Genomic DNA, 23,571 nt, shown 5'->3' on the forward strand with positions numbered 1-23,571 from the left:
GACGAGCACAACGGACATCGCATCACGGAGTTCGTGGGACTTAGACCGAAGATGTACTGCTTGGTTGATGAGAAGCATGTAGTGCACAATGCAGCAAAGGGAGTTCCTCGCAACGTGGTAATCGATGGTGAGAGGATGAGCGTGAAGAACATCGAGCTGTACAAGCGTGTCCTTGAGGCCGAGAAGAAGGAAGATGCAGTGATCGAAGGCAGCTTCAAGCGTATCAACAACCAGGCCTTCAACATCAGCACGAAAGAACAAACCAAGACACTCATGACTTGCACGGATAACAAACGTTGGATCTTGGACGACAATGTGCATACACTGGCATTCGGGCATTATAGGCTGAAGTAAAGGAAGCAATTATTCACTTTGGACATCCATGGTATCCATGGCCTACAATGGAAGTCAGGTTAACATTGCAGGAATTGGCCGAAATTGGCAGCCATGGGTTTCCGCGCGTTTCTTGTTATGGGTATCGAGGTGAGCAGGTAGACAATGGCAGAAAATGGCAGGAAATGGTCGAAAAATGGTCGAAAATTGATTTCCGCGGTTATTTGGTAGGAAATGGATTTTCGCGCGTTTTACGCCATTTCCCTACTACTGAGGAGCCATGCATCGAATGATGCCTTATGAGTTGGTGGGTGTACCTGAGCGACGAGAAGTGATGGAGAAGATCAATCGTGACCCGAATGGGTGGGTGCAATCATTCAAGACGTTCGGCAAGTATGGGTTCATCATCGAGTGTGACATCGAGGCACCAGTGGAGCTGCACGACAAGTTCAATGACTTACCATTCTTCCCCGTACAGAAGGCAGGTATGTACTCCGATGGAATCAAGAAGTATGCTGAGAAGAACGACATTATGGACAAAGTGAAAGAGGTGAATACACCGAAGCTCATCTGCGATCTTGTACCTCGTCTTAAATATCTCGTGCATTACTCACTGTTGCAACTGGGCATTCAACAGGGATATCGTGTCACACACATTCACCACATCATTCGATTCAAGCAGGCACCGTTCATCTTCGAGTACGTGAACATGTTGAGTGAGAAACGAGCGAAGTCTAAGACCACTGTGGAGAAGAACCTGTACAAGTTGTTGGCAAACTCGACCTATGGCAAATTCGTGGAGACTGGGTTGAAACGGATGAAAGTAAAGTTCGCTAACACATGGAATGAACGTGAAGCCATTATTCAGAAGCATGGATATGACATGATTGCTGGAACTACCATGTATTCCGAGAATCTGATCGGCATTAAGTTGAATACACCGGTACGCAGGGTGGAGAAACCATTCTTCATCGGGTTTGCCATTCTGGACATGTCCAAGCACATCATCTACGATTTCTACTACAATGTGCTCAAGACGACATTCGATAACGTGGAGCTGGTGGGTCAGGACACAGATTCGCTCATCGTAAATTTGAATGATAGTGGCAACATCGTTCACAAGATGTGTGACATGTACAAATCGTTCGACTTCTCGGAATTGGATAACACGAGCTACTTCTATGGACAACTCGTGAAGGATTACGAGCATGAAGTGGACAAGAGCAAGTTCCCTTCATTGGACTCGTTCCTCAACTTCAACAAGAAGTTGCCTGGTCCCATCTTCAAGGACGAACACAACGGACATCGCATCACGGAGTTCGTGGGACTTAGACCGAAGATGTACTGCTTGGTTGATGAGAAGCATGTGATACACAACGCAGCAAAGGGAGTTCCTCGCAACGTGGTGATCGATGATGAGAGAATGAGCGTGAAGAACATCGATTTGTACAAGCGTATCCTCGAGGCTGAGAAGAAGGAAGATGCAGTGATCGAAGGCAGCTTCAAACGCATCAACAACCAGGCCTTCAATATCAGCACGAAGGAACAGACCAAGACCCTTATGACGTGCACAGACAACAAACGTTGGATCTTGGACGACAACGTACACACACTTGCGTTTGGACATTACCGACTGAAGAACATGTAAAGACGAGTTGTTTTTTACTATGGACAGCTGGGCAGAAAATGACAGCTATCGGTTTCCGCGCGTTAGCCGTCATGGGCATCGAGGTAGCCAGGTGAAAATGGTGAAAAAATGGCCTTTTTCAGCCATTATATTCCGCGCTTTTTGCGCCGTGGTATTCGAGGCAGCCAAGGTATGCTAAGGTCATTTTTTCGGCCCTTATTTCTTATGAAAGCCAAAAAACCAAGTGAACTACAGTGAACATGGTAGATGGGGTTTGAGGGGTGCTTCTGACGACCAGTTTGTAGTTGACATGGCCTGAAGGGCATATTTGGCCGAAAAAGGTGGCCATTGGTTTCCGCACTTTATATGTCATTTACCTACCACTATCATGGTCCCAATTAAAATGAAGCGATAAAACTGGCAGCCACTATTGTCAAATCACTCTTTTTATCAATCCAATTATTTGATAATCTATTTTCATTTTACCCAATATTTCTATTATCTCTGAGCATCACATTATTTCTCGTAGCATATTCTTTTCCATAGTTCTATTAAAACCTCAGATGAAATCGGAAATTGGTTAGCTTTTACTTATTTTTTACTGCATTTGTTCATTCCCTGGCTGGGTAAAATATGCAAGTATTTGAAAGCCAATATTACTATATTCGTATAAGCCATATGTCCACATAATTTAGATATGTAACTGTTATTATTGGTTGAAATATCTTATTCATTTTCACTTTAAAACGGATCTAAGATCAATATGTACAGTTTGATCTTTTTTCTTCTTTATGCGTTATTATGTTATTTTTTCATTCGAACTCCTACCATACTATGATTCTCATTGCTTGATTATGCTTTACTATTTCAACGCTATGCGCCATTCACTACATCTCTCTTTGTCAATACTATGTTATAAAATCATCTGATATTGCAATAACTCCAAATCAAACATCTTTTATGTGTTGAGGCGTGCAACGGATAGTTGGATCACGTACATACGATGTTTTTTTTGTATGATCAAAAAAGATCGAGTATTTCAAGAAAGCTGTATTTAAAGCATTTGAAATAAAGTGGTTAAATCGTCACAATATATCGATATGATTAAAAGTATTTACTCAAAATCAGGATACGTATTTATATACATAGCGCATATCATAAGATATTAGATATGAAATATCGGCCATTACAAGTGAACTGGGTATTCTCCATGTTCAGGAAGTGAGAGGAGATTTCAAGGGTTACTTTATATTCAAGTTATGAACGAATACTATTTCAATCATCTATCATAGAAATGTGCCATGAACACCCCTGTAGAAATCTATATACACAATTCCATACTATTTCACAAGTCAAGTACACTCTTTGTATAATTCAGTTGTTTGTTCAACAAATACAAATACAGATACAATACTTTGGGTTTCCACTCCTTGATATTACATATTAGCTTTAGATCTCATCATTGTTTCTTCATCAGATTACAGACCATTAACAGGATACAGAATATGCAAATACTCATTAATATGACGCAAGTATAAGCCATCCAAATACATTTTTCAACAACAATATCATTTGAAAAGAATACTAATATACAGTATACGAATAAGTCGATAAAAGCTAATGAGGTCAACGTTGAGATAACCAGTTTGAATTTACTCGCCTTGTATTCTCGCTTTAATTCATCCTGGCTCTTGTAGTTTTTATCAGCAGCCGATGAAGATGCTGGAATATACTCATAGTCTGACTTTTTCTTATAGCCTCCTTGGTAGACTTCACGGCCATTCTTATATAATCTCATGGTACTGCCACTGAACTTCTGTAAAATCTCCACTTCTTCACCATGCTTCCATTTGCTGATATAGCTAATTGCTCCATTCTTATAGAAATAGCATATTCCGTGATTCAGACCATTCTCATCAATCTGAATTACGGAAACCACATTACGGAAATTATCTTTTTCAACCCAGTGGTTAGTACCATCATATTTTTTACTAATATTTGGTGCTTGACGACCATTCTTGAATAATCCATCATAACTTTTCGATCCATCTTTCTGATATTCTACTCCAAAACCATTTCGATAGCCATTCTTCAAAAAGCCAGTGAAAAAGATATTTCCAGTATTGTAGTAAAATGTACACTTTCCATCCTCAACTCCACGTTGATAGGTGAAAATTCCAATTATTCTACCATCAGTATTGTATATTTTCGCTTCGCCATCAAGCATACCGTTCTTCTGGTGAGTTTGTATAGTATAGCCAGAATGTGGACTTCCAATATGGCAAACAACCGTTTTATTAGAGGTATCCACAGAAACGATAGGAAATTCAAAAGTAACCGAGTTCTCCCACATTTTGGTGTTATCGTCGTTTTCATCAACGACAACTTCAACCTGGCTCAGAGAGTTCGTGGAAACTACAATCGTATTCGTAGGTACAGTTTTCGTAGAAAGCTCTTTCACGGAGACACGTCCTGACATTCTTCACAAATTATCAGAAATAATTGTGATAGATAAAGAAAAACGTATCTCTGCAATTTGCTAAAATCGATTGAACAATTGGAATTGCGAATAATCCCTTCATTTTTGCTTTAAAGCAAGAGTTAACTTTAGATTCTGTGAAATCATACTATTACTATTGTTATTATTATTATTATTATTATTATCATTGGAAGACATATTCTTTTCAATCAATATCATTCCACTATCTATTAAGTGTCATTGGGTGTGAGCATTTCTTTTTACCCTCTTTGCATTTTACTCGAATTGTACATCGTCTTTATAAGAATATCTGGTAGAATAAGTAAGTATTGTTAGACTTTTCTATTTTACACACTATTTTTCTTATAATATAGCCTTTTCTCATTACAAGTTTGTATAGCATCGAATGTACGTTGTCGATACTCCATTTCAAAGTGCCTTCTTCCTTACTCACTCAAAAACAAAACAATCTCTCTATGTCTTGTAGCAATTCGCTTCTTCATTTTATTCGTTCAACACATCCACTCAAAGCAATCCCTTCTTCCAAACAAACAAGTCAATGAGAACTCCACTTAATCGTACTCAGGTCAATTCCCTGCTGCTTCATCTCCCACAGCGGGCTAATTTCTCGCAGCCGCTTCACCTGCGCGATAATGATATCAGCCGCCTTCTCCATCTCCCACTCCTTGGTAAACCGCGAGATTCCGAACCGAATCGACGTGTGCGCGAGTTCATCCGGCACGCCCAGCGCCCTCATCACATACGACGGCTCCAACGACGCGCTCGTGCACGCCGACCCCGTGGACACCGCGATATTCGGCATGGCCATAATCAGCGACTCGCCCTCCACGCACGAGAACGACAAATTCACGTTGCCCGGCCACCGATGCTCGCGATCCCCGTTCAGCGTCACATCCGGAAGCTACGCCTCGCTCCGTCCCTTCAGCCCCACTTCGCGCTGGATCCGATCGATGAACCCGTCCGCCATGCGCTTGATCCGCTTCAGATCGCCCTCCATTTCCTCCTTGCACAGCTCCGCCGCCTTGCCCAGGCCCTACATCGCACACCGAACGCGCTCCTACCACCACCAGCGGCGTGGGCAGCGTGCCCGAGCGATAGCCGCGCTCCTGCCCGCCGCCGGACATCAGCGGCTCGAGGCGGACGCGCGGCTTGCGGCGGATGTAGAGCGCGCCGACGCCCTTGGGACCGTAGCACTTGTGTCCCGAGATGGACATCAGGTCGATGTTCATCGCGTCCACGTCCAGGGGCAGCTGGGGAAAAGGGGAAACGGGGAACCCACCTTGCCGAACATCTGGGCGCAGTCGGTGTGGAAGTGGACACCGTGCTTGCGGCAGATGGCGCCGATCTCTTTCAGCGGCTGGACCACGCCGATCTCGTTGTTGACGCCCATGACGGAAACGAGGCTGGTCTTGTCCGTGATCGCGTTCTCCAGGTCGTCCAGGTTGATGAGACCGTTCTTCTGAACAGGGAGATAGGTCACGTCGAAGCCGCGCTCAGAGAGCCAACGGCAGCTGTCTAAAACGCACTTGTGCTCCTAGGGCTCGAGGGAAAAAAGCTGACCAACCGTTTGGGTCGTGATGATGTGGTTTTTCTTTCCTTTGTAGAACTGGGCGACTCCCTTCACTGCGATGTTGTTGCACTCCGTGGCGCCCGAAGTGAAAATGATCTCTTTCGCAGAAGCTCCGATCAGCTGAGCAACTTGCTCTCGTGCCTTTTCCACGGCCTGAGCAGCGCTCCATCCGAAAATGTGTGTTCTAGAGTGGGGATTACCATAATCCTCAGTAAAGTAAGGGAGCATCGTTTGAAGCACTCTGGGGTCCATTCGGGACGTTGCCTGATTATGAGGGAGCAAATCTAGCAAATACGCCTGCATCCAAGTAAATGACATCTCTCAAGTCAATATCGCGATTTATCAATCGCTCATTGAAGTTATCCAGAGTACTAAAATGTGCTATACGTAATCAGAGCGAATGGTAATGCATACCAATAAGAGGTCTGGAAGCAGCTCTCTGAGCCATTGCTGCCACCGGAATCTGGGCTACTTTTCCCACGAATCGAGTCAACATGAATAAGAAAAAATGAGATTTTCTTTTCTTTTCTCTGTTTCTTCTCCGCAAGGATTACTCATATTGGGTTGTTGGTTGTGAAAGATGTATTGTAGTGTGGATAGAAGTCATATTTTACAGGTTGGAACATGGGTATTTTCTTCTTGATCATCACCTCGAAGTGTCAAAAATGTGTCGTATTTTTGGAATTGTAGAATAATGAGAATCGATCATTTGGAATAAGTTTTGGGTGATTTTGTGGTATTGTGGGTACTGTATTTAGGAATCAAGGATCGAAAGAAAGAAGTATTGCTTGGAGTGTAGATTAGTGTCTCGATAGGGAATAGTGTATCGTGTTACCTAGTTTTTTAGAACTGCCTTCTAGACACGTTTTTTTTACCAAATGATGCGAAAAGAAGCAGTGAGTATGTTTTTTGGTGATTACTCAAATCTCCATACGAATGGGATAAAAATGGTTTGGAATCAAGAAATAAAAATATTTGTATTTATATATATATATATATATTTTTTTTTTCCTATCTCCTTTCCATTCTTTAGAACCCTTCAATATGTTACTATTTATCGAAGCTATTCAACTAGTATACAAATATAAACGCAAACATTACGAACGAGGAACCACATCCCATTCACCAGGTCTACGAAGTATTACTCCCTACATTTCCTTTCTATCTCTTTTCCCGTCATTGTCATTCTGATAATGACGGCAAGATTCGACGACGATCAATCAACTCTCTATTTTCCATTTTCGAACTTCACTACAGTAAAAACGTCAATACCCGCGACAGCCTCTCCACTTTCTTCACAATGTAAACAAAATTGTCACTTTTTGTTTATTCAAATCTCCATTTCTCATGAGCGAAAAGGGGGGCAGTGCGGTGAAGCATAAGCAAGAGCAAACACCGACACCTTTGAGAAAAATGGAAGATCCCACTCTTTGGCATGTAATGCCTTCAAGATCAACTCGGAAAGAGAGTAAAGATCGAATGAAACCTCCACCTCCAAAAAGAAAGAAAATTGTGTTAGAAGAAGAGGAATATTTGAATGCGTTGGGAAGGGTGATAGAGCGCGATTATTATCCAGATTTGGATAAATACAGAACGTATTCTGAAGTAAGCCCTTTGTTGTTAACTTTTCCATAGTATCTTAAAGCATTAGAGACGAAAGACTATGACCGTGCTGAAAAACTACGATACCATCTCCGAATCATTCAAAATGCCGAAACTCCTGGGAAAACGCCAATGGTTACGCCCGCTCCTAAAGGAATGACTCCCAAAGTTGAAAACGACGAATACCAAAGTGAAAGCACCGATAGTTCTTCTTTTGTTCTGCATGATGTCAACAATACGGAGATCTCGCTTCCAGCAAACATTACCCTGAACAAGCTCGCAAGCATGGTAACCAGCGAGGACAACCAGAACTTCCAGGACAAGCAGGAGATCGAAAACAAGAAGATGCGAGAGAAACTGTGGTGGCTTTTCGATGGTGAGGACCCAGAAAGGCAGCGAAGACTTCTTCTTCTCTGCTCTGAAGAGGAACGAAAGCTCTTAGCAGATGAAGCCGTGCGTGCATCCTGGCCTCATCGATCCCAAAACGCACTCATGTTTGAGCCCAAAATCGAAGACTCGCTCACCACTTATGGCGTTCCCTTGCTCACAGATTCCGACGTGGCACCTCGTAAACTCCAAATTGTTCCAAAAAACACACGAATCCACTCTTCTCTGATCGAATTCTCTTCGAATCCTTCCACTGAAAACGATTCTTCTTCATCTCTTCCACTTCCTTCTGAGCAAACTCTCATCGCCACACCGGCTCCCGAGCCTGGCGTAGACGTCGATCCCTTAATGACGTGGGGTTCGATCGATGGCACGCCGCTCTCGTTGGGATCCGCGGTGATGACGGTCGACGCGCCCATTACCCCACTCCCAAAGATCAATAAACGCGAGCAAATCGCGGAGAAGCTGTATAAAAAAATGAAGAAAAGAACAGCAGCCTCGACACCGGCGCCTACCAAAGCGGGCGCGATGTCTCCGGCTGCATTAAAGTTGAAACAGAGAATGATGGGAGGCGGATCGGGCGTCGATCAGCTGCTGAAGCGATCCTACACGCCCGGAGCGAGAACACCAGCGCAGAGCTCGGGAATGACGCCAGGAATGACGCCGGGGATGAAGAAGCGAGTAAGCTTTGTGTCAACGCCTTCGCATGCCCGCAGTGATAAGAAAGTGGTGATCAAGAAATCGGTGACGGATGATTTATTGTAAACGCATTGTTTGAGAACAAACAGGAGAATCGCTGGCGCTTAGACCCATCGTGGATCGCATTGCTTGGTAGGCGTTTACCAGATACTGCACGGTGGATTCTTCAAAAGGCTCGAGAGCAACGCACTGGCGGAACAGCTGGAAATACTCCAAGTCCACAAAGGCGTGCTCCGGGTTCATCTATCTCTCACATCGCTGCTTCAACGCTCACAAGAATCAGGAACGTGTTCACGGCCTGCATGATTTCCGGCGTTTCTGCCTGCTGATTGCGCTCCTGCAGTCTGCGGAGCAGCTCGTAGAACAACTCCTACCCATGAGCCAATCACTCCCTGCTCGCTACGGTCATGACTTGCTTGTACATCTGGAGCTTCTGCCGAGGCGCGATGGCGTCTTGCAGCATGTCGATTTTGGTCACCATGGGGCTGAGAGACTCGTCTCGCAACAATTCATGAACGCCAAACCCTTCGGGATTGGTGGATTTCATCGCATTCACAGCGTCGACGAACGTCTTCGTCGCTTCTTCTACGCCTCATTCCGATGCAAAAAGAGAAAACGATTTCCAAGAATCACTTGATTTTGAATGAACGGAGTGGCGATGACAAACATGGCGTTCATAATCACTTCATTCAGCAGCACTGCGAAAACGGGATCTCCCAGCTTCGGAAATTGCCCCTTAATCCGCAGCATCATGATCGATGCCCAGCTTTTCAAGTCCGTCAGCATGTATTCCAATACGCGGTCGTTATTCGGCAGCAAAATCCCCGTTTCGGGATTATACAAAATGTAAAAGATCAGCTTCAGCGTGCACATCAGGTTTCCCAGCGAGTATTCCGTCAGAGCGTCCAACATACTCGCGTGCGTGTTCATCGCCTTCGTGATGTCGCTGTCGGGAATCTGCACTTGAATCACGCGGAAGATATAGTTCAGATAAAACTCGATTCCCGACGCAAACGTTTCTGGAATTTGGCCGATCGAAAGCTCTCCAGCGTACGTTGCGCAGCCCTGATCGATGTAGGAGCTGATCTGTTTATGCAGAATCTCGCTCGGGGAACCGCTCTCGTCCGTTAAATGAAACTGGGATCGGATTTCGAACTCCCAAAAGTCGGACGGAGTGGGATTCTTCTTCTGGTAGCATGCCTTGTTCTTCTTGCGGTAGCCTAGCATATTCTTTACCATGTCTCGCGCTTTTTCCATGTTCTGCTTCATGTGTCCCTACAATCAAGGTCGATTGACAAAATCAACGAAGGCAGTCTTTTTGCTCACGTCGATCAGCTGACGTTCAAGCAGCATGTTGGACTGCGAACCGTACTGATTAATAGTCATCGCATCCATCACATTCATTTCAATGCGTGCAGAATAGAGATGATTCCAATAGAAGAATTGGTCCACGTTCACATCGGGTATGTCTGTGCTGATATTTTAAAAAAAACGAATACCTGAATCCTTCTGACTCTTCTTCTTTGATCTTTGTTCTACTACTATAAAATTAGGTCTCTCCAAACTCAGAATACGCTTTCGCTCACTGCTATAGTCCACTTTGGGAGTACACAGGTAATTTCCCAAATGAATAAGCTTTAAACAATTGGCATATTTTTTTGTAAGTTCCTCCTGATCGACTTCGACAACAGGTTCCAGCCCAGGATACATGTTTTTCACAAAAGAATTATGAACCTTGGAATGAGATACAAATCTTGATAAAAAGAGCTGCCTAAACTTTTGCCTGTTCGTAAGAGGAGAGCGAAAAATGGCTCATGTTCCGTATCTTTTCTCCACAACTTGGTCTCTATCGTGACAAGACTTCCTATGTTCTGAAAATCATTATGGGAAGATGAACTTAACGGTCCAACACGTGATCGGGTTTTCAGGTAAAACTCAATCTTTTCTCGTACAACTTATTCGCTTATTTTAACCCTTTTATCATGAGTTCGAGCGGTATCTATTCGTTGAGTGAGGATCTCACGCTCTAGCTATCATTATCGACAATGGTTCTGGAATGTGTAAGGCGGGTTTCTCGGAAGATGAGGCTCCGCGCGCAGTTTTTCCTTCGATTATTGGACGACCCAAGGTCCCGCTGTTTATGATTGGAATGGAGAACAAGGACTGTTTTGTGGGAGATGAGGCCCAGTCCAAGAGAGGCGTTCTCACGTTGAGATATCCCATCGAGCACGGCATTGTGACCGACTGGGATGATATGGAGAAGATTTGGCACCACACGTTTTTCAATGAGTTGCGTGCCCAGCCTGAAGAGTTCCCTGTACTTTTAACCGAGGCGCCTCTGAACCCCAAAGCCAATCGCGAGCGCATGACCCAGATTATGTTCGAGACGTTCAATATTCCTGCGATGTACATCCAGATCCAGGCCGTCCTTGCCATGTACGCTGCGGGTCGTACCACGGGTATGGTGCTGGACTCAGGTGATGGTGTGTCGCACACTGTGCCGATCTTCGAAGGCTATTCGCTTCCTCACGCGATTCTGCGAATGGACCTGGCTGGCCGTGATCTGACCGAGTATCTGCAGACCATCTTAACGGAGCGTGGCTACACGTTCACTTCCACTGCGGAGCGCGAAATCGTGCGAGACATCAAGGAGAAGCTGTGCTACGTGGCCTACGACTTCGATAAGGAGATGAAGCTGGCTGCGGAGGGTCCCACGCTGGAGCGCAATTACGAGATGCCGGACGGCAACATCATCACCATTGCGAACGAGCGATTCCGCGTGCCGGAAGTGCTGTTCAACCCCGCTTTGGCAGGCCGCGAGATGCGATTCGGAGGCATCCACGATACCGCCCACGCCACCATTCAGAAATGCGACGTGGATTTGCGTCGCGCCATGTACGAAAACGTCATTCTCTCCGGAGGTACCACGATGTATCCCGGAATTGGAGAGCGTTTGCAGAAGGAGCTGATCAAACTGGTGCCTTCTGACGTGAAGGTGAAAGTGTTTGCCTCGCCGGAGCGGAAGTATATGGTGTGGATTGGAGGCGCGTTGCTGACCACACTTTCTTCCTTCCATGAGATGTGGGTGTCCAAAGCGGAGTACGAGGAGAGCGGCGTGTCGATTGTTCATCAGAAGTGTGTTTGGAGTGTTTGTTGAACAAAGAAGAAAAGAAGGAGCAGAATTATTAGTAGAAGCAGAATTAGAATTAGAATTAGAAGCAGAAGCAGGAGGAGCATCAGGGGAAGGAACAGGAGCAGGTTCAGGAACAAAGCATCGAGCAACTGGACCGTCTGATTCAATCGTAAACGAAACAGGAAGGAGAATTGTATAACACCGTTCCTGCAGCATCGTAGCGAGCTGCTCCATGGTGTCTACTCCAGGAAACAGACTCAGGCAAGACGAATCAATTTCCACTGGGCATTCCGCGGTTCCGTCATTTAGTCGGATCGTGAGGCGATCCGAGCGAAGATTGCTCACTTCCATCACGCTTCCACGAATTACCACCTTTGTGACCTCATCCACTTCGATTAAACTGCGCATCGGAATGTCCTTCCAATTCTGGTCGGCGCAGAGGACTTGGTCTGTAAGGAGTTTTCGATTTGCGAAGATCCAAAAGCGTTCCAATTCCTGAGAAACCTCGAGTTCGGGAGGAAGAAGCAGGAAGCTGCTCTGTGTAGTGTAGAGAATTTGATTGTTTCTATTCTGAAGGACACACTGGAAACACACTTCTTTGAAAGATTGAAGAACTTGGCATAAAGAGGAATCGAGAGATTGAACTAGAAAGAATTAATCAAAGGAAAGTGAATCGAACGTAATCACATCGAAGATTGCTCGTGACAAGAATCGTCATCGTGAAATTGCTTTCATTGCAGTACGTCAGCGATTCATCAAAACACGTAAAGCTTTGCACCTATTCATCATTTCTCATTCCACTCCAATTCACATAATCCTGTAGCGCCGTTTCCCAACTCACAATCTTACAAATGCAATCAAACATTGCTCTACACGTCAGTCCTCCATCGCATCTCCACTCTTCCTTCGTTTCGATCAATTTCCTGCAATACTGCGTTCGCATCATCTGCTGCATCGCCGATGTGGGGATCTGAATCTCATTCTCTTTCGCTGTTTAAACGTGACGAAACCAATCGTATAACTCAATGCATCGCTCTGCGATCGATTCCTCATTGATCAGATTGTGGATCGACGCGAAAGACGATTTGATTGGATTGAAAAGCGTCACTCCCGAATAGCGGGACGACGCACTCGCTGTGATTTTATCCTGGTGCTGCGAAGCGTGGATGGACGATAGAAAAACGGGCGATCCAAAGCTCTACGATGGACCGTTCGACTCAAATTCACAGTGAAAATGTCGAGTTTGTCGAGTTCTGTGGAGAAAACAGTGACGATCACGGGCGAGAAAGAAGTCTCGTCCACCAGGTAAATCGTGCAGAGGTAATCGCCTTTCGAACACTGCCGCGGCGGCATGGCTTTGATGAGGATTCCGCAGGTGGTTGCGAGTTCGGTGGTGTTTAAAATGAAATTGAGAGGAAGCAGATTTGTTTCGATGTACATATCGTTCTTGCGGACTAGAATCGTTCGAGGCAGTTGGGAGTGACGAAGAATGTCGGCATCGCTCGCTTCTAACATCTTTTTGGAAATCGTTGTGGGGGACGAAGGCAGCGAAGTGAAAACCTGAACTTCGTTTGTGTGGGTGTGGAGAGTCACCACGGTGGGATGACTGTTGGAATTGTCAGGCGGTGAAAGGTCCACGACAAAGCTCGGAATCATTTGTCTTGAATCGGCATCCTCGGTCGCTTTCAAAGCATTGAGCTCGACGTAGCGAAAGATCACATTATCTCCTTGAATTTCGATTTCGGACTAGAGGCTAACTTAAAAATCTAAATCATACATTCATTTGGATTTGCTCATTCATTATGGAGCACCAAGTGTTGCAAAAAATCAAAAGACACGAATTATTGCTTGCTGAACAGGTTACATGTAACAGTAAAGGAAATATCAAACCCAGATTCAAATGTGGATATCTCTCGCCCAGAAAGCAACAACAAAAGCTTGAGACACTGCCTTTCTCAAATTTGCAGTAAAATCGTCACTAAGCACTCTTCCAAACACAGACAACTACAGAGAACGAATTCGGCAAAAATACCTTAACAGGCCTCTCTCCGCATTTCTCATAATCCGAGAAGGATGTCAATCTGCGAAAGGTTTCCATCACAAAATTTTTGAAAAAGAAAGAGATTTATGGAGAGCGAGTTCCTTAAACCTGCCGAAGCATTTGTGAAGTTCTTGCGAACAAGTTGCAGTTGCTTTCATGTCGTGAAGAACTGTTGTGAAGAGTTGTCATCCAATGGATTCCAGCGTCTAAGTGAGAAGACGAACTGGGGCTCTATTATAAAACCCCTGGGAAAGTATTATCTCACTCGGAATGAATCTGCTGTCATCGCCTTCGAGGTGGGAGGAAAGTATAAGCAAGGAAATGGATTCTCGGTGGTTGCTGCACACACCGATTCTCCCTATCTCAAGATCAAGCCCGTTTCGAAGATCGAGTCCAATGGTTACTGCCAGATTGGAGTTGAGACGTACGGTGGAGGTTTGTGGGAAACCTGGCTAGATCGCGACCTAGGTCTTGCAGGTCGTGTGCTGGTACCAAAGTGAATTGATTTTCCAATCTAGTACGAAGACAACGGCGTGATTCGCTCAAAATTGGTCAATATTGACGAGAGCATCGGAATCATCCCCTCTCTTGCGATCCATCTCCGAGAAGGCGACGCAAAGCGTGGCGTTACGATCAACAAAGAAACCATGCTTCCCCCGATCACTCGCCTGACCACTCCCAAATCCTCCGAAAAAACCGACGATTCTTCGGATTCTTCGGCTCCCTCCGAATCTCCAGAAGTGCTCCAACGCCACGACGCCGATTTGGTGCAGTTCATCTGCGAGCACATCGCCTTACCTCCCTCCAGCCTCCTCGACTTCGAACTTTTCTGCTACGATCTGAACGAAGCCCGGATCGCGGGCCTCCACAAAGAGTTCATCTCCGGGCGGGGTCTGGACAACATGGCGTGCGCGTTCGCCGCGCTGGAAGGATTTCTGAGCGCGTCGAACCTCTCCGAGGAGCAGAACATTCGCTGCATGGTGCTGTTCGACAACGAGGAAGTGGGCTCCGACTCGCTGATGGGCGCCGGATCCACCCTCCTAGGCGACGTGATGCGAACGATCAGCGGGTCGTGCGAGGAGGACCGCGTGAGTCGACGCAGAAGCATGATTTTGTCGTGTGTAGGGATGAAAAACAAGCGATGAACGGAAGGATATGGCGCACGCGGTGCATCCCAGCTTTGCCTCCGTGCACGAGGCCAACCACAAACCAGCACTTAACAAGGGAATGGTCATTAAAACACATTGTAAGCAGAGATATGCGACGTCTTCGCTTTCTACCTCCGTCATACAGATGATTTGTAAACAGAAGCAGGTTCCCTTCCAGCAGTTCGTCCTGCGGCAGGATAAAATCGGGGGAAGCACGATAGGGCCGATCATGAGCACGCGAGAGGGCATCTACACGGTGGATGTGGGACTGCCGCAGTTGTCGATGCACAGCATTCGAGAGACGATGGGAACGAAGGATGTAAAGTATGGAATCGACTTTGTGAGAGAGTTTATGGAGAATTACGGAAAGGTAGAGGAAACAGGCGAGCGTTAGGTGTAGATGGTGGATAACATTCAATTGGACTGTTTGCTTGTTTGTTTGAATCCTTTTTGATTGATTCTAGCGATTCTCTGGGTGTTTTGCGGTTATTTGGGCATTCTGGGAGGAAAAGGCAACGTGGCAGTTACACATTCACTCCTTCTCTAAAACGTACCTCGAGTAGTATGTTAGCTCGTCTGTTCGTAGCACAAGGAGTTCGCTGCCTAGCAGCTTCCACTCGGTATTGCTTTGGTGAGCGCTGAATCACTCAATAGTCTGGTGCAAGGCGCAGTGGTAAATCGACACATTCCAACCCGTAGATTTTTTTCAGAGCAAGCAGGTTTGTTCTCGTTTTTGCTGGATAATATCTAGATGAGGCTGTCTCTGAGCCAGTGTCTGCGAATCGTAGAGGGCTATTCAAATCTATATAATTTGTTCTAGAAAACACAACTCCTCTCCCAATCGAGGAAGCCGCTGTTCCTAAGGACGCAGAAGCAACTCCTAGTAGGCGATATGAGTTTGTAATAACCCCAGAAATCGATTCTACGCCCGAACCAACTCCCGATCAAAACGCAAAAGTACCAAACTCTATTCTCCGCACTCACCGCTCCAGGACAAACAGTTCATCGAGAACCTCCTCTCCTCGATCGCGGATTCCTCCTCCTCCACGGACGACCAATCCCAGCTCTTCGAGGACGTATTTCCCCGTTTCCCCTTTCTCTCTCCAGATCCGCACCCTCTTCCTCGACCCCGACATCCGCCAGCTCTACTACTCCTACGCCGCGTCTCTCCCGTCCTTCTACTTCTCGGGCGCGGACCCGCATCTCCCGAAGCTGGCGAACGAAGTTTTTTTGACCCGTCTGCGCGAAGAACGCAGCGGCACGCCCAAGTCCCCGCCGCCCGACCCTCTCCTCGCCGCCCTCCACGACAAGAAACGCTCCCTCACCGCCTCCAACACCATCATCACTCCTCCTATCGACGACAACGACAACGACACATCATCAACATCATCAACATCATCATCTTCTCTCCGCTATCCAATCCCTTCCTGGATCGTCGACGAAGTCGACTCCAAGAACCAGACCTTCACCACTTTCTCCGGCGAGCGCTTCTCCGCCGCCGACCTCCAGTCCAGCGCCTTTCTCCGCTCCCTCGCCGCCCAGGCGCGTTTTCCGCGCCGTCCCCGCGACATCGAGCGCGCCATCGACACCTTCGGCCTCTACCCCTTCCTCTCCCCGCGGCAAGCCCGCTCCCCCGCCAAACGGACCGTTGACCGCGGTTATTCGCTGCTCGATCGCCACCAGAAGCTCACCGATGCGGGGATCACCATCGCGTTCGCGAGCGGGAAGTCGGCTTTGCCTCCAAATTTACCGGTAGACGGAAGAGCGCGCGCGCACGCGTGGAAATCCGCGAGGGCCATGGCAACGTCGCCATTAACGGGAAATCATTACTTGAGGTGGGAGACATGGCGGACTGTTGAGTAGTATTTCCCCGCAGGGAACTATCGCGATCAAGTGCTGGCGCCGCTGGCGGTGACGCTGGCGTTTCGACGATTCGATGTGATGGCGAATGTGATGGGCGGCGGTATGACTGGCCAGGCCGAGGCGGTGCGATTGGCGTTGGCGAAGGCAGTGGCGAGTTTGGAGCCGGGATATGCGATGGTGTTGCAGAAGGGTAGGCGAGATGGGAATTACCGAGGCGTAGCGGGATTGCTGAAGACGGACACGCGGATCGTGGAGAGGAAGAAGCCTGGACATCGGAAGGCGCGGAAGATGCAGCAGTGGGTCAAGAGATGAGCATGGTCTTTTATTTGGAAACATGTTGAGTCTTTTGTTGGAGTGTTTGTTGCATTTTCCACTGGCTTGATAAGAATATCGGGTTGAAATTAGGATTATTAGAAAGCTATAAACGAAACTATTGACAATTCTTTGGATGATAATCGATCGAGTATTGTTCATGATACAACAGAGGTCACAAAGAATGGATCATCATCAAATATGGAAGGAAAAAAGAATATTACGTGTTGTGTGAAGTCATTGAAATCCTCAATCAAATAGAAATCAAACCGTACGAACAATCACCATAGGTTCATTCATGAAAACTAATATTGATCACTACTGTTTGTGTAATTACTGCCTCAAGCGTGTCTAATACTAGAGATATACTATCATGATCGAATGATTATAGAAAGTCAATTTCTCGATTGTTAATTATTATTGATTATCAATGTGCGCATCCAGCTGTTCAGTACTGTATTCATATTTGATCATTCAACATAATACTAAAGAGAATAATCGATCCAAATTTCGAATTCGAGTATTATTTGTAAGTATTTCTTAGATTATTCGATGAGAATTCTATATAGTATTCACACATTAGTACAAGATTATGGCATCCAGTTGATTTCAGTCAGCATATAATTATGATTATTAGACACACTAAACAATCTAGGTGTATGCTATTTCAACAACACTTTTTCGAATGTGTAACCTGGGAAACATTAGATAACAATTATCTGCTTCATTTTCGCAACAACCCTTTTTATTTTGTATTTTATTCTTTATTTCTTAAAAAATGTGTCAGTAGAATCACTCTAGAAACAATTATTATTAAATGTTCAGAGTTAGTGATCGATTGATCAATTTGAAACAATTATCGAAATTGACATTTATGTTAGGGTATTTACAATCTTCAATGCAAAATATACGAAAAGCACATTGTAAAATATAATGTTCAAATAGATGACACACTTCGATTCTATCTAATATACGTGCCATGATAGGAAACGTATGTCATTCGGTCAACTAACACTAGCATTTCTAATCTCGTTTCATGCCATCCTAAAGTAATAGATTCAATCTTGTTATTATGAAAAAAACTAGTTGTTATTCAAAATACTCTCAAGTTTATTATGAAAGAATAGATTATCATCAAAGAATTATATTCTGATTTAAATACGAACATTTTACGATATATGAGAAAGTGTAGAACCATTCAAGTGAGTATTTTTGAATAGATATGACAAAAAATAGAATGACTGAAAATGAATTGGTCATATGAACAATAACAAGATATTCAAATGCATTGAACCTATCAATTGAATCATGTCTTTTACGGAATATCACCATTTGATTTAGACAAAAGAAACGAGAATAGAAGAGACATCTATGTAGTGATCATTATATTGAAATTCAACTTGATATTGATTTGGAACACACATTAGTGTATGCATTGGGTAGATTAACATCACGATAATTGGGAATATCTAAATCAAATCATTTATCGGTAAATCTACATACTTTCTAATACTACAACACGAACATTATTGAAGCTTCCATATTCAGATGTTGTAGATGCAAGATTTGGAAGATCTAACACATCAGTTAAGATTCCATTCTTCAAACTTCGTATTGTCAATGAACTACACGGAGCATTTATGCCAACGCAGGCTCATACATCTAGTTCAATTGACTGTAATGATGGGAGATCTACTCAAATGGACCCAATCCTCTATATTCATTACTTTCAATCACCGTCGATAAGGAAGCACAAAACCCATACGTGATTCTATTAGTTCTTAAACTTGAAAGATCTACGATGATATTTCACAATAAGTAATAACCTCTAATTACAAATGAACTAAAACAAAAATGACCTGATGGAGTAGTATGTAAACCAAAATTCAGGAGTTGTAATGCAGGAAGGTTTCTCAATTCAAAACCCCCACCATAATCAAAGAAACTGAATTGACCGATTTCTATTGATTCCAATGACTTGCAGTTCAATATACGGAATGTTCAATAGTAATTACGAGCATCTTTTATGGCCTTTTTAGAATCACTTTCATTATCAAATGAATCAACATATGTAAACGAATTCTTACCAAATTTAACATGTTTCAATTCATTCAATCCTATAATTTCAAATGTTACTGCTTTAAGGAAGCAACAATCTCCAATTTTCAAGTATTGCAAAGAGTTCAAATTAGAAATGGAAAATACTTGATAGAACATGAATGCACTATTCCCTATTATGATGGATTGTAGATTTGGAAAATCTATGCATTCTTGATTATGTTTTCAGTTATTCTTGTTTCTTTAGCTCATTGAGTATCACAAACAATTGCGAAAATATCAAGAAGAATTGACAGCCTCTCTGGATTCGCTTAGTGAGCGGGATCCCGAAACAATTCGCAAGTTGAGTAATGTGTTGTAGGATTGGATTGATAAACAGAGGATAATGTGAAGCAAGCGATCGATGGTGCGAATCGTTGGACAGGTAGGTGTCATTGTGCCGATTCTCAGTTTGCTAGACAACATCTACAGCGTGAAGAGCTTTTTGGTTCGGAAGCAAGGTATGGGAAGCAAGGAAGTGGACCAAGCTTTGGAGATAACCGAAGACTTCGACTCTCTCGAATACCCTGCTTGTCTTTGCAACTAATCCTCGCTGCTATTGGATCTCTTTGCTCCTCATTGATTCATTGATCCATTGATTCATTGATTCATTAGCTGTTTATTCAACAAACAACGCAGACTACAAACACTTAGAACTCCATCGATGCTCCCAGCTTGCCGCACTGGCACTCGCAGCGCGCGCTGCTTCGCCGGCATCTGCACACTCCCGCGTTCGCGGACAGCGCGGCCAGATAGGCAGGTCCGCACGGGCTTTCCACACGTCGCGTGAACGTCACATCGCTCGGCAGCGCGCGCTGCATATCGTCCTGCACCGCTTCGCCGCGCAGCGTGATCGTCAAGACCGCCTTCGCCGCCTCGCTCGGCACCGTATACTCAAACCGAATCACATGGCCCTCCGACGAAACCGTCGCGCCCGCCGCCAATCCAGGCAGCTCCACGCCGTCGCTGGCAAACCGCAGAGCGTCCTGCGAGACGATCGTCACGGCCTCGTCGAACGTCAGCGCGAACTGGTACGTCTCTCCCGCGAACAGCGTCTGCGCGGGCTCCGCTCGAAGCAGCGAGGGCGCGGGGATCTCTAGCGTTCACTCCTCGCCGGACGCCTCCTACCCGACGCTGCCTGCACTTCGGCCTCCAGCTCCACGCCGCACCCCACGAACTGCGCCGTGTACGAAGCGCCCAGCTGCAGCTCCGACCGCACCACGAAGGCCAGCGTGTCGTTGCTGACCAGCAGATCGTCCACGCCGTAGTCCTCCTCCGCCAGACGCACCGCGCACCCCACCGGCAGACCCACGCGACCGTCGCACGCGAACCGAACCACGCCGTGGGAGCGAGCCACGATCGGCGTCGCCAGCACGCAGCTCGCCAGCGCGCTGTCTGCGATGGACCCACGCAAACGCCCCTACCTCCGCTCATCTCCCACGCGTCTTGGCGAGACAGACGGAACTCCTCGCTCGCCGCGCCGCTCTCCGCCGAGCGCACGGCGCCTGCGGGCACCCGAAGGACCACCGCGCCCGCGGGCAGCGAAGGGAGACGGAAGCACGCCACGAGGCCCTCGACCCAGAGGAGCGAAACCGACTGATCCGGAGAGGCTGCGTGGAAGGGAAAGGCCAAAACCCACACGAACCGACGAACACTTCGCCGCTCCCCTGAACGACGGGAGCGTCGAACGTCAGCGTTACCAGGTCGTTCGCGCGCACCTCCGACGAGGCCGAAGGCGTCACAAAACTCACGCGCGGAGGCACTTCCACTAGAGCTGAGGAATCGGGGAAACGGGGAACCGGGAGAGGCCAGAGTGTCGAAGAAGACCACTTCGCCCATCTCTTCCAAACGACGCGGACGACCATGCATTTCGCGATACAGCTGCCGAATCAAGCGAGGATTCATCCCCAGAGAAAGATCATCGCTCGCTCCAACGCCCATTTCTTGGTGCATCATTCCTCGATTCATCATTCCTCGATTCATTCCATGTCGCATTCCAAAGCCCATTCTACTCTTCACTCTCCTTCTCTCCTTTCCTACCCCATTTCGCGGTACAACTCATGTTCCATCATGCACTGCAGTCGATACCCGCTTCCCCGATGCAGGTTCTCCGTTACCACCGTCACTTCCTCCCCCGGGTTCTTTATCTACCCATCACGCTCCCTCCCTTCCGCCACATGAAACCGCTTCGCCAGCCGCGCGAACGCCGCGAGCGACGGCCGTCCAAACCGTCTCCGCTGCGGCAGACACAGCGCATCGCCGGGCGTGTCGCTCTTCACTCGGATCCGCGCGAACGTCGCGAACGGCTCCACGTCCGTGATCGTCAGCCGCGCCGCCGCTTCGCCCGTTTCGAAGCTCCTTCCCGCGGACTGCACCGTGCGGTTCCCCGCGTTCAGCGAGCACTCCACCGTGTACTGCGTCGAGGGCTCCAGGCCGCCAAGCAGAACGCGCGCCTCGCCCGCGTGCCGCACAGGACGGTCCACGAAGGCGGGGCGGATCGACGGCGCGTGGTACGAGCACAGCAGCGTCCCCGGCGCCGTCAGATTCACACGCACCAACGCCGACTCCCCGAACGCGCGCACCGACTTCACCTCCACCCACGGATCTACCCTCAACCGCACTCACCGACACTACCCTCCGCGCGGAACACCACGGGCTGCGACCACGCGCTCAGACCCCCAGCCGTCATCACGTTGACCTCCGCACGCACGCCATCCACCGCAGGGAGCCCGCGGAAATGCGCGTGCGGCTTGTAAGACACCTTCTCGAACAGCACGCGCCCAAGCAGGTCGCTCACGCGCACGTTGAACTTGAGAACGGGCTTGCCCGTCGCTTGGAGGTAGCGCCAACGCATCGACAGAGAGGATCCGTCCACACGGAGGTGGATGTGCTCAGGAGGATCGGGAATGGCTGCCAGATGAAGGCAAAAGGAAACCATTACTCGACTGCTTCAGAGTGACCGGCACGCTCAAGCGAGAGTACGTTTCCTGAACGCCTTTCCCGTTCCCGAAACGCCAAGCGAAGGAATACGTCTTGCCCACAGAGAGACCGCTGATTTTCAGAGGAAGTTTGTACTGCAAATCACACAAACCAAAATCGAACCAACAGCAAACTCCAACTCACGGGAAGAACCGCCTTCCTCCAACACCTCCACGATCACTTTCGATAATTCGTGACCGTTCCCATAGTGATGCATGTGACGGCGACCCAGAGTCACGGAACTCTCGTCGTAAGAAAGAACACGAGGAGCCGGAGCAAGGATGGGCGCTCCCGACGGAGTCACTTTCACCTCCGTAGAAAAAGCAGACTGCACATTATTTACAGTCGCAGCTACACGGATCGCGTACTCCTCACCCGCAAGCAGACCGTCAATAAACGCATAATCACTACTCACCGTCAGCTTGTTCCACATCGTCGGAGCAGGCTGAATATCGAGCGTGTACGAAGAAGCACCTTCCACTCCAACCCAAGAGATGCTAATCGAAGAACCCGATACCAGGTTCACTTTTACATCACGGGGTACTTCAACTACCCCTTAAAAAGCAAATCGAGACACTTACCCGAAACAGCTACGACGAATACACATAAAGCGACGAAAAACTAAATCTAACACCATGAAATTAAAATAACATTCATTTTCATTGTTTCGATTTGATTTCTTGTTGGAAAAGTCAAATCGAACACTCCCCAAATCAGAACCATAACCGCGGATCAGGCTTCAACTCATTTCATCCTTTCACTGATGATATAGATAAATCTAGGTTGCTGTATAGAATGTAGTAAACACCATCCACAAATACTCACACAAAGAATCAACTTGAAAACCACTCTTCTATTCTTACTCATACATATGTACTTTGAGAACAATTTCATGCTTATTCAAACTCTACTTTTTCATTTTTTCTGTTACCATGTCTGAAGTCGATTTTTCGTCTCTGCCTATATCGAAAATGCGCAGTACTTTAAAGTCCCTTGGATTATCGGGAGCAGGAACGAAGGCAAGCCTGGTTGAGCGTTACCAAGCGTATCAAAATGGCGAGATTGTAGCAGATCAGACGGAAAAGGAAGGAGAAATTGAATATGCCGATGGTGATCAAGAGCAAAGTGAAATCCCTCAAGCTGAAGTGGATGCAACTATGGAAAGTAAAAATGGATTTAGGATGATGATTATTTTAGATCAAGATGATAAAATCCCTGGTGGAAGTCTTTCTGATGAAAACAAGGTTGGGGAGCTTCTATTGAATGAAGAAGTTCATCCC

At 46.6% G+C, this 23,571-nt stretch overlaps 10 protein-coding genes; 5 read left to right on the forward strand and 5 right to left on the reverse strand.

Annotated features, from left to right (window-relative positions):
* Positions 1-3,419: 3,419 nt before the first annotated feature.
* GSBLH_T00003949001 (uncharacterized protein) lies at positions 3,420-4,439 on the reverse strand (the record flags this gene model as incomplete). Its single annotated transcript, XM_013042778.1, has 1 exon — positions 3,420-4,439. One exon carries the CDS (start codon positions 4,437-4,439, stop codon positions 3,420-3,422), a length of 1,020 nt encoding a protein of 339 aa, XP_012898232.1.
* Positions 4,440-4,995: 556 nt separating this feature from the next.
* Positions 4,996-6,348, reverse strand: GSBLH_T00003950001 (Cysteine desulfurase Nfs1; the record flags this gene model as incomplete). The annotated part of the gene is made up of 5 exons (XM_013042779.1): positions 4,996-5,361; positions 5,392-5,493; positions 5,522-5,710; positions 5,740-5,994; positions 6,025-6,348. The coding sequence occupies 5 exons, from the start codon at positions 6,346-6,348 to the stop codon at positions 4,996-4,998; spliced, it is 1,236 nt and encodes a 411-aa protein (XP_012898233.1).
* A 1,161-nt stretch (positions 6,349-7,509) lies between these two features.
* On the forward strand, positions 7,510-8,784 carry GSBLH_T00003951001 (uncharacterized protein; the record flags this gene model as incomplete). The annotated part of the gene is made up of 2 exons (XM_013042780.1): positions 7,510-7,635; positions 7,666-8,784. The coding sequence occupies 2 exons, from the start codon at positions 7,510-7,512 to the stop codon at positions 8,782-8,784; spliced, it is 1,245 nt and encodes a 414-aa protein (XP_012898234.1).
* A 519-nt stretch (positions 8,785-9,303) lies between these two features.
* On the reverse strand, positions 9,304-10,428 carry GSBLH_T00003952001 (uncharacterized protein; the record flags this gene model as incomplete). Its single annotated transcript, XM_013042781.1, has 4 exons — positions 9,304-9,993; positions 10,024-10,187; positions 10,218-10,259; positions 10,293-10,428. 4 exons carry the CDS (start codon positions 10,426-10,428, stop codon positions 9,304-9,306), a joined length of 1,032 nt encoding a protein of 343 aa, XP_012898235.1.
* A 262-nt stretch (positions 10,429-10,690) lies between these two features.
* On the forward strand, positions 10,691-11,875 carry GSBLH_T00003953001 (uncharacterized protein; the record flags this gene model as incomplete). XM_013042782.1 has 2 exons in its annotated part: positions 10,691-10,713; positions 10,749-11,875. Exons 1-2 carry the CDS (start codon positions 10,701-10,703, stop codon positions 11,873-11,875), a joined length of 1,140 nt encoding a protein of 379 aa, XP_012898236.1. The 5' UTR covers positions 10,691-10,700.
* Positions 11,876-13,978: 2,103 nt separating this feature from the next.
* Positions 13,979-15,494, forward strand: GSBLH_T00003954001 (uncharacterized protein; the record flags this gene model as incomplete). Its single annotated transcript, XM_013042783.1, has 4 exons — positions 13,979-14,380; positions 14,411-15,013; positions 15,045-15,410; positions 15,441-15,494. The coding sequence occupies 4 exons, from the start codon at positions 13,979-13,981 to the stop codon at positions 15,492-15,494; spliced, it is 1,425 nt and encodes a 474-aa protein (XP_012898237.1).
* A 297-nt stretch (positions 15,495-15,791) lies between these two features.
* On the forward strand, positions 15,792-17,254 carry GSBLH_T00003955001 (uncharacterized protein; the record flags this gene model as incomplete). XM_013042784.1 has 5 exons in its annotated part: positions 15,792-15,831; positions 15,861-16,767; positions 16,797-16,875; positions 16,904-17,093; positions 17,124-17,254. The coding sequence occupies 5 exons, from the start codon at positions 15,792-15,794 to the stop codon at positions 17,213-17,215; spliced, it is 1,308 nt and encodes a 435-aa protein (XP_012898238.1). The 3' UTR covers positions 17,216-17,254.
* A 2,695-nt stretch (positions 17,255-19,949) lies between these two features.
* On the reverse strand, positions 19,950-21,319 carry GSBLH_T00003957001 (uncharacterized protein; the record flags this gene model as incomplete). XM_013042785.1 has 5 exons in its annotated part: positions 19,950-20,408; positions 20,441-20,707; positions 20,737-20,922; positions 20,952-21,080; positions 21,112-21,319. The coding sequence occupies 5 exons, from the start codon at positions 21,317-21,319 to the stop codon at positions 19,963-19,965; spliced, it is 1,236 nt and encodes a 411-aa protein (XP_012898239.1). The 3' UTR covers positions 19,950-19,962.
* Positions 21,320-21,348: 29 nt separating this feature from the next.
* On the reverse strand, positions 21,349-22,912 carry GSBLH_T00003958001 (uncharacterized protein; the record flags this gene model as incomplete). XM_013042786.1 has 6 exons in its annotated part: positions 22,873-22,912; positions 22,419-22,840; positions 22,254-22,386; positions 21,947-22,222; positions 21,490-21,917; positions 21,349-21,459 (listed from the first exon to the last, which is right to left on the reverse strand). The coding sequence occupies exons 2-6, from the start codon at positions 22,722-22,724 to the stop codon at positions 21,349-21,351; spliced, it is 1,254 nt and encodes a 417-aa protein (XP_012898240.1). The 5' UTR covers positions 22,725-22,840; positions 22,873-22,912.
* Positions 22,913-23,223: 311 nt separating this feature from the next.
* The window catches only part of GSBLH_T00003959001 (uncharacterized protein), a gene marked incomplete at its 5' end in the record, with an annotated part of 1,133 nt that continues 785 nt past the window's right edge, over positions 23,224-23,571 (forward strand). The window contains 2 exons of the mRNA XM_013042787.1: positions 23,224-23,455; positions 23,489-23,571. The exon at positions 23,489-23,571 is cut by the window's right edge and continues 785 nt beyond it. Of these exons, the coding sequence (XP_012898241.1) occupies positions 23,224-23,455; positions 23,489-23,571 (315 nt within the window). The remainder of the gene's footprint in view (positions 23,456-23,488) is intronic.

The sequence above is a fragment of the Blastocystis hominis genome, assembly GCF_000151665.1.
Source record: "Blastocystis hominis, Singapore isolate B (sub-type 7) whole genome shotgun sequence assembly, scaffold_5".
Classification (NCBI taxonomy): Eukaryota; class Bigyra; order Opalinata; family Blastocystidae; genus Blastocystis; species Blastocystis hominis.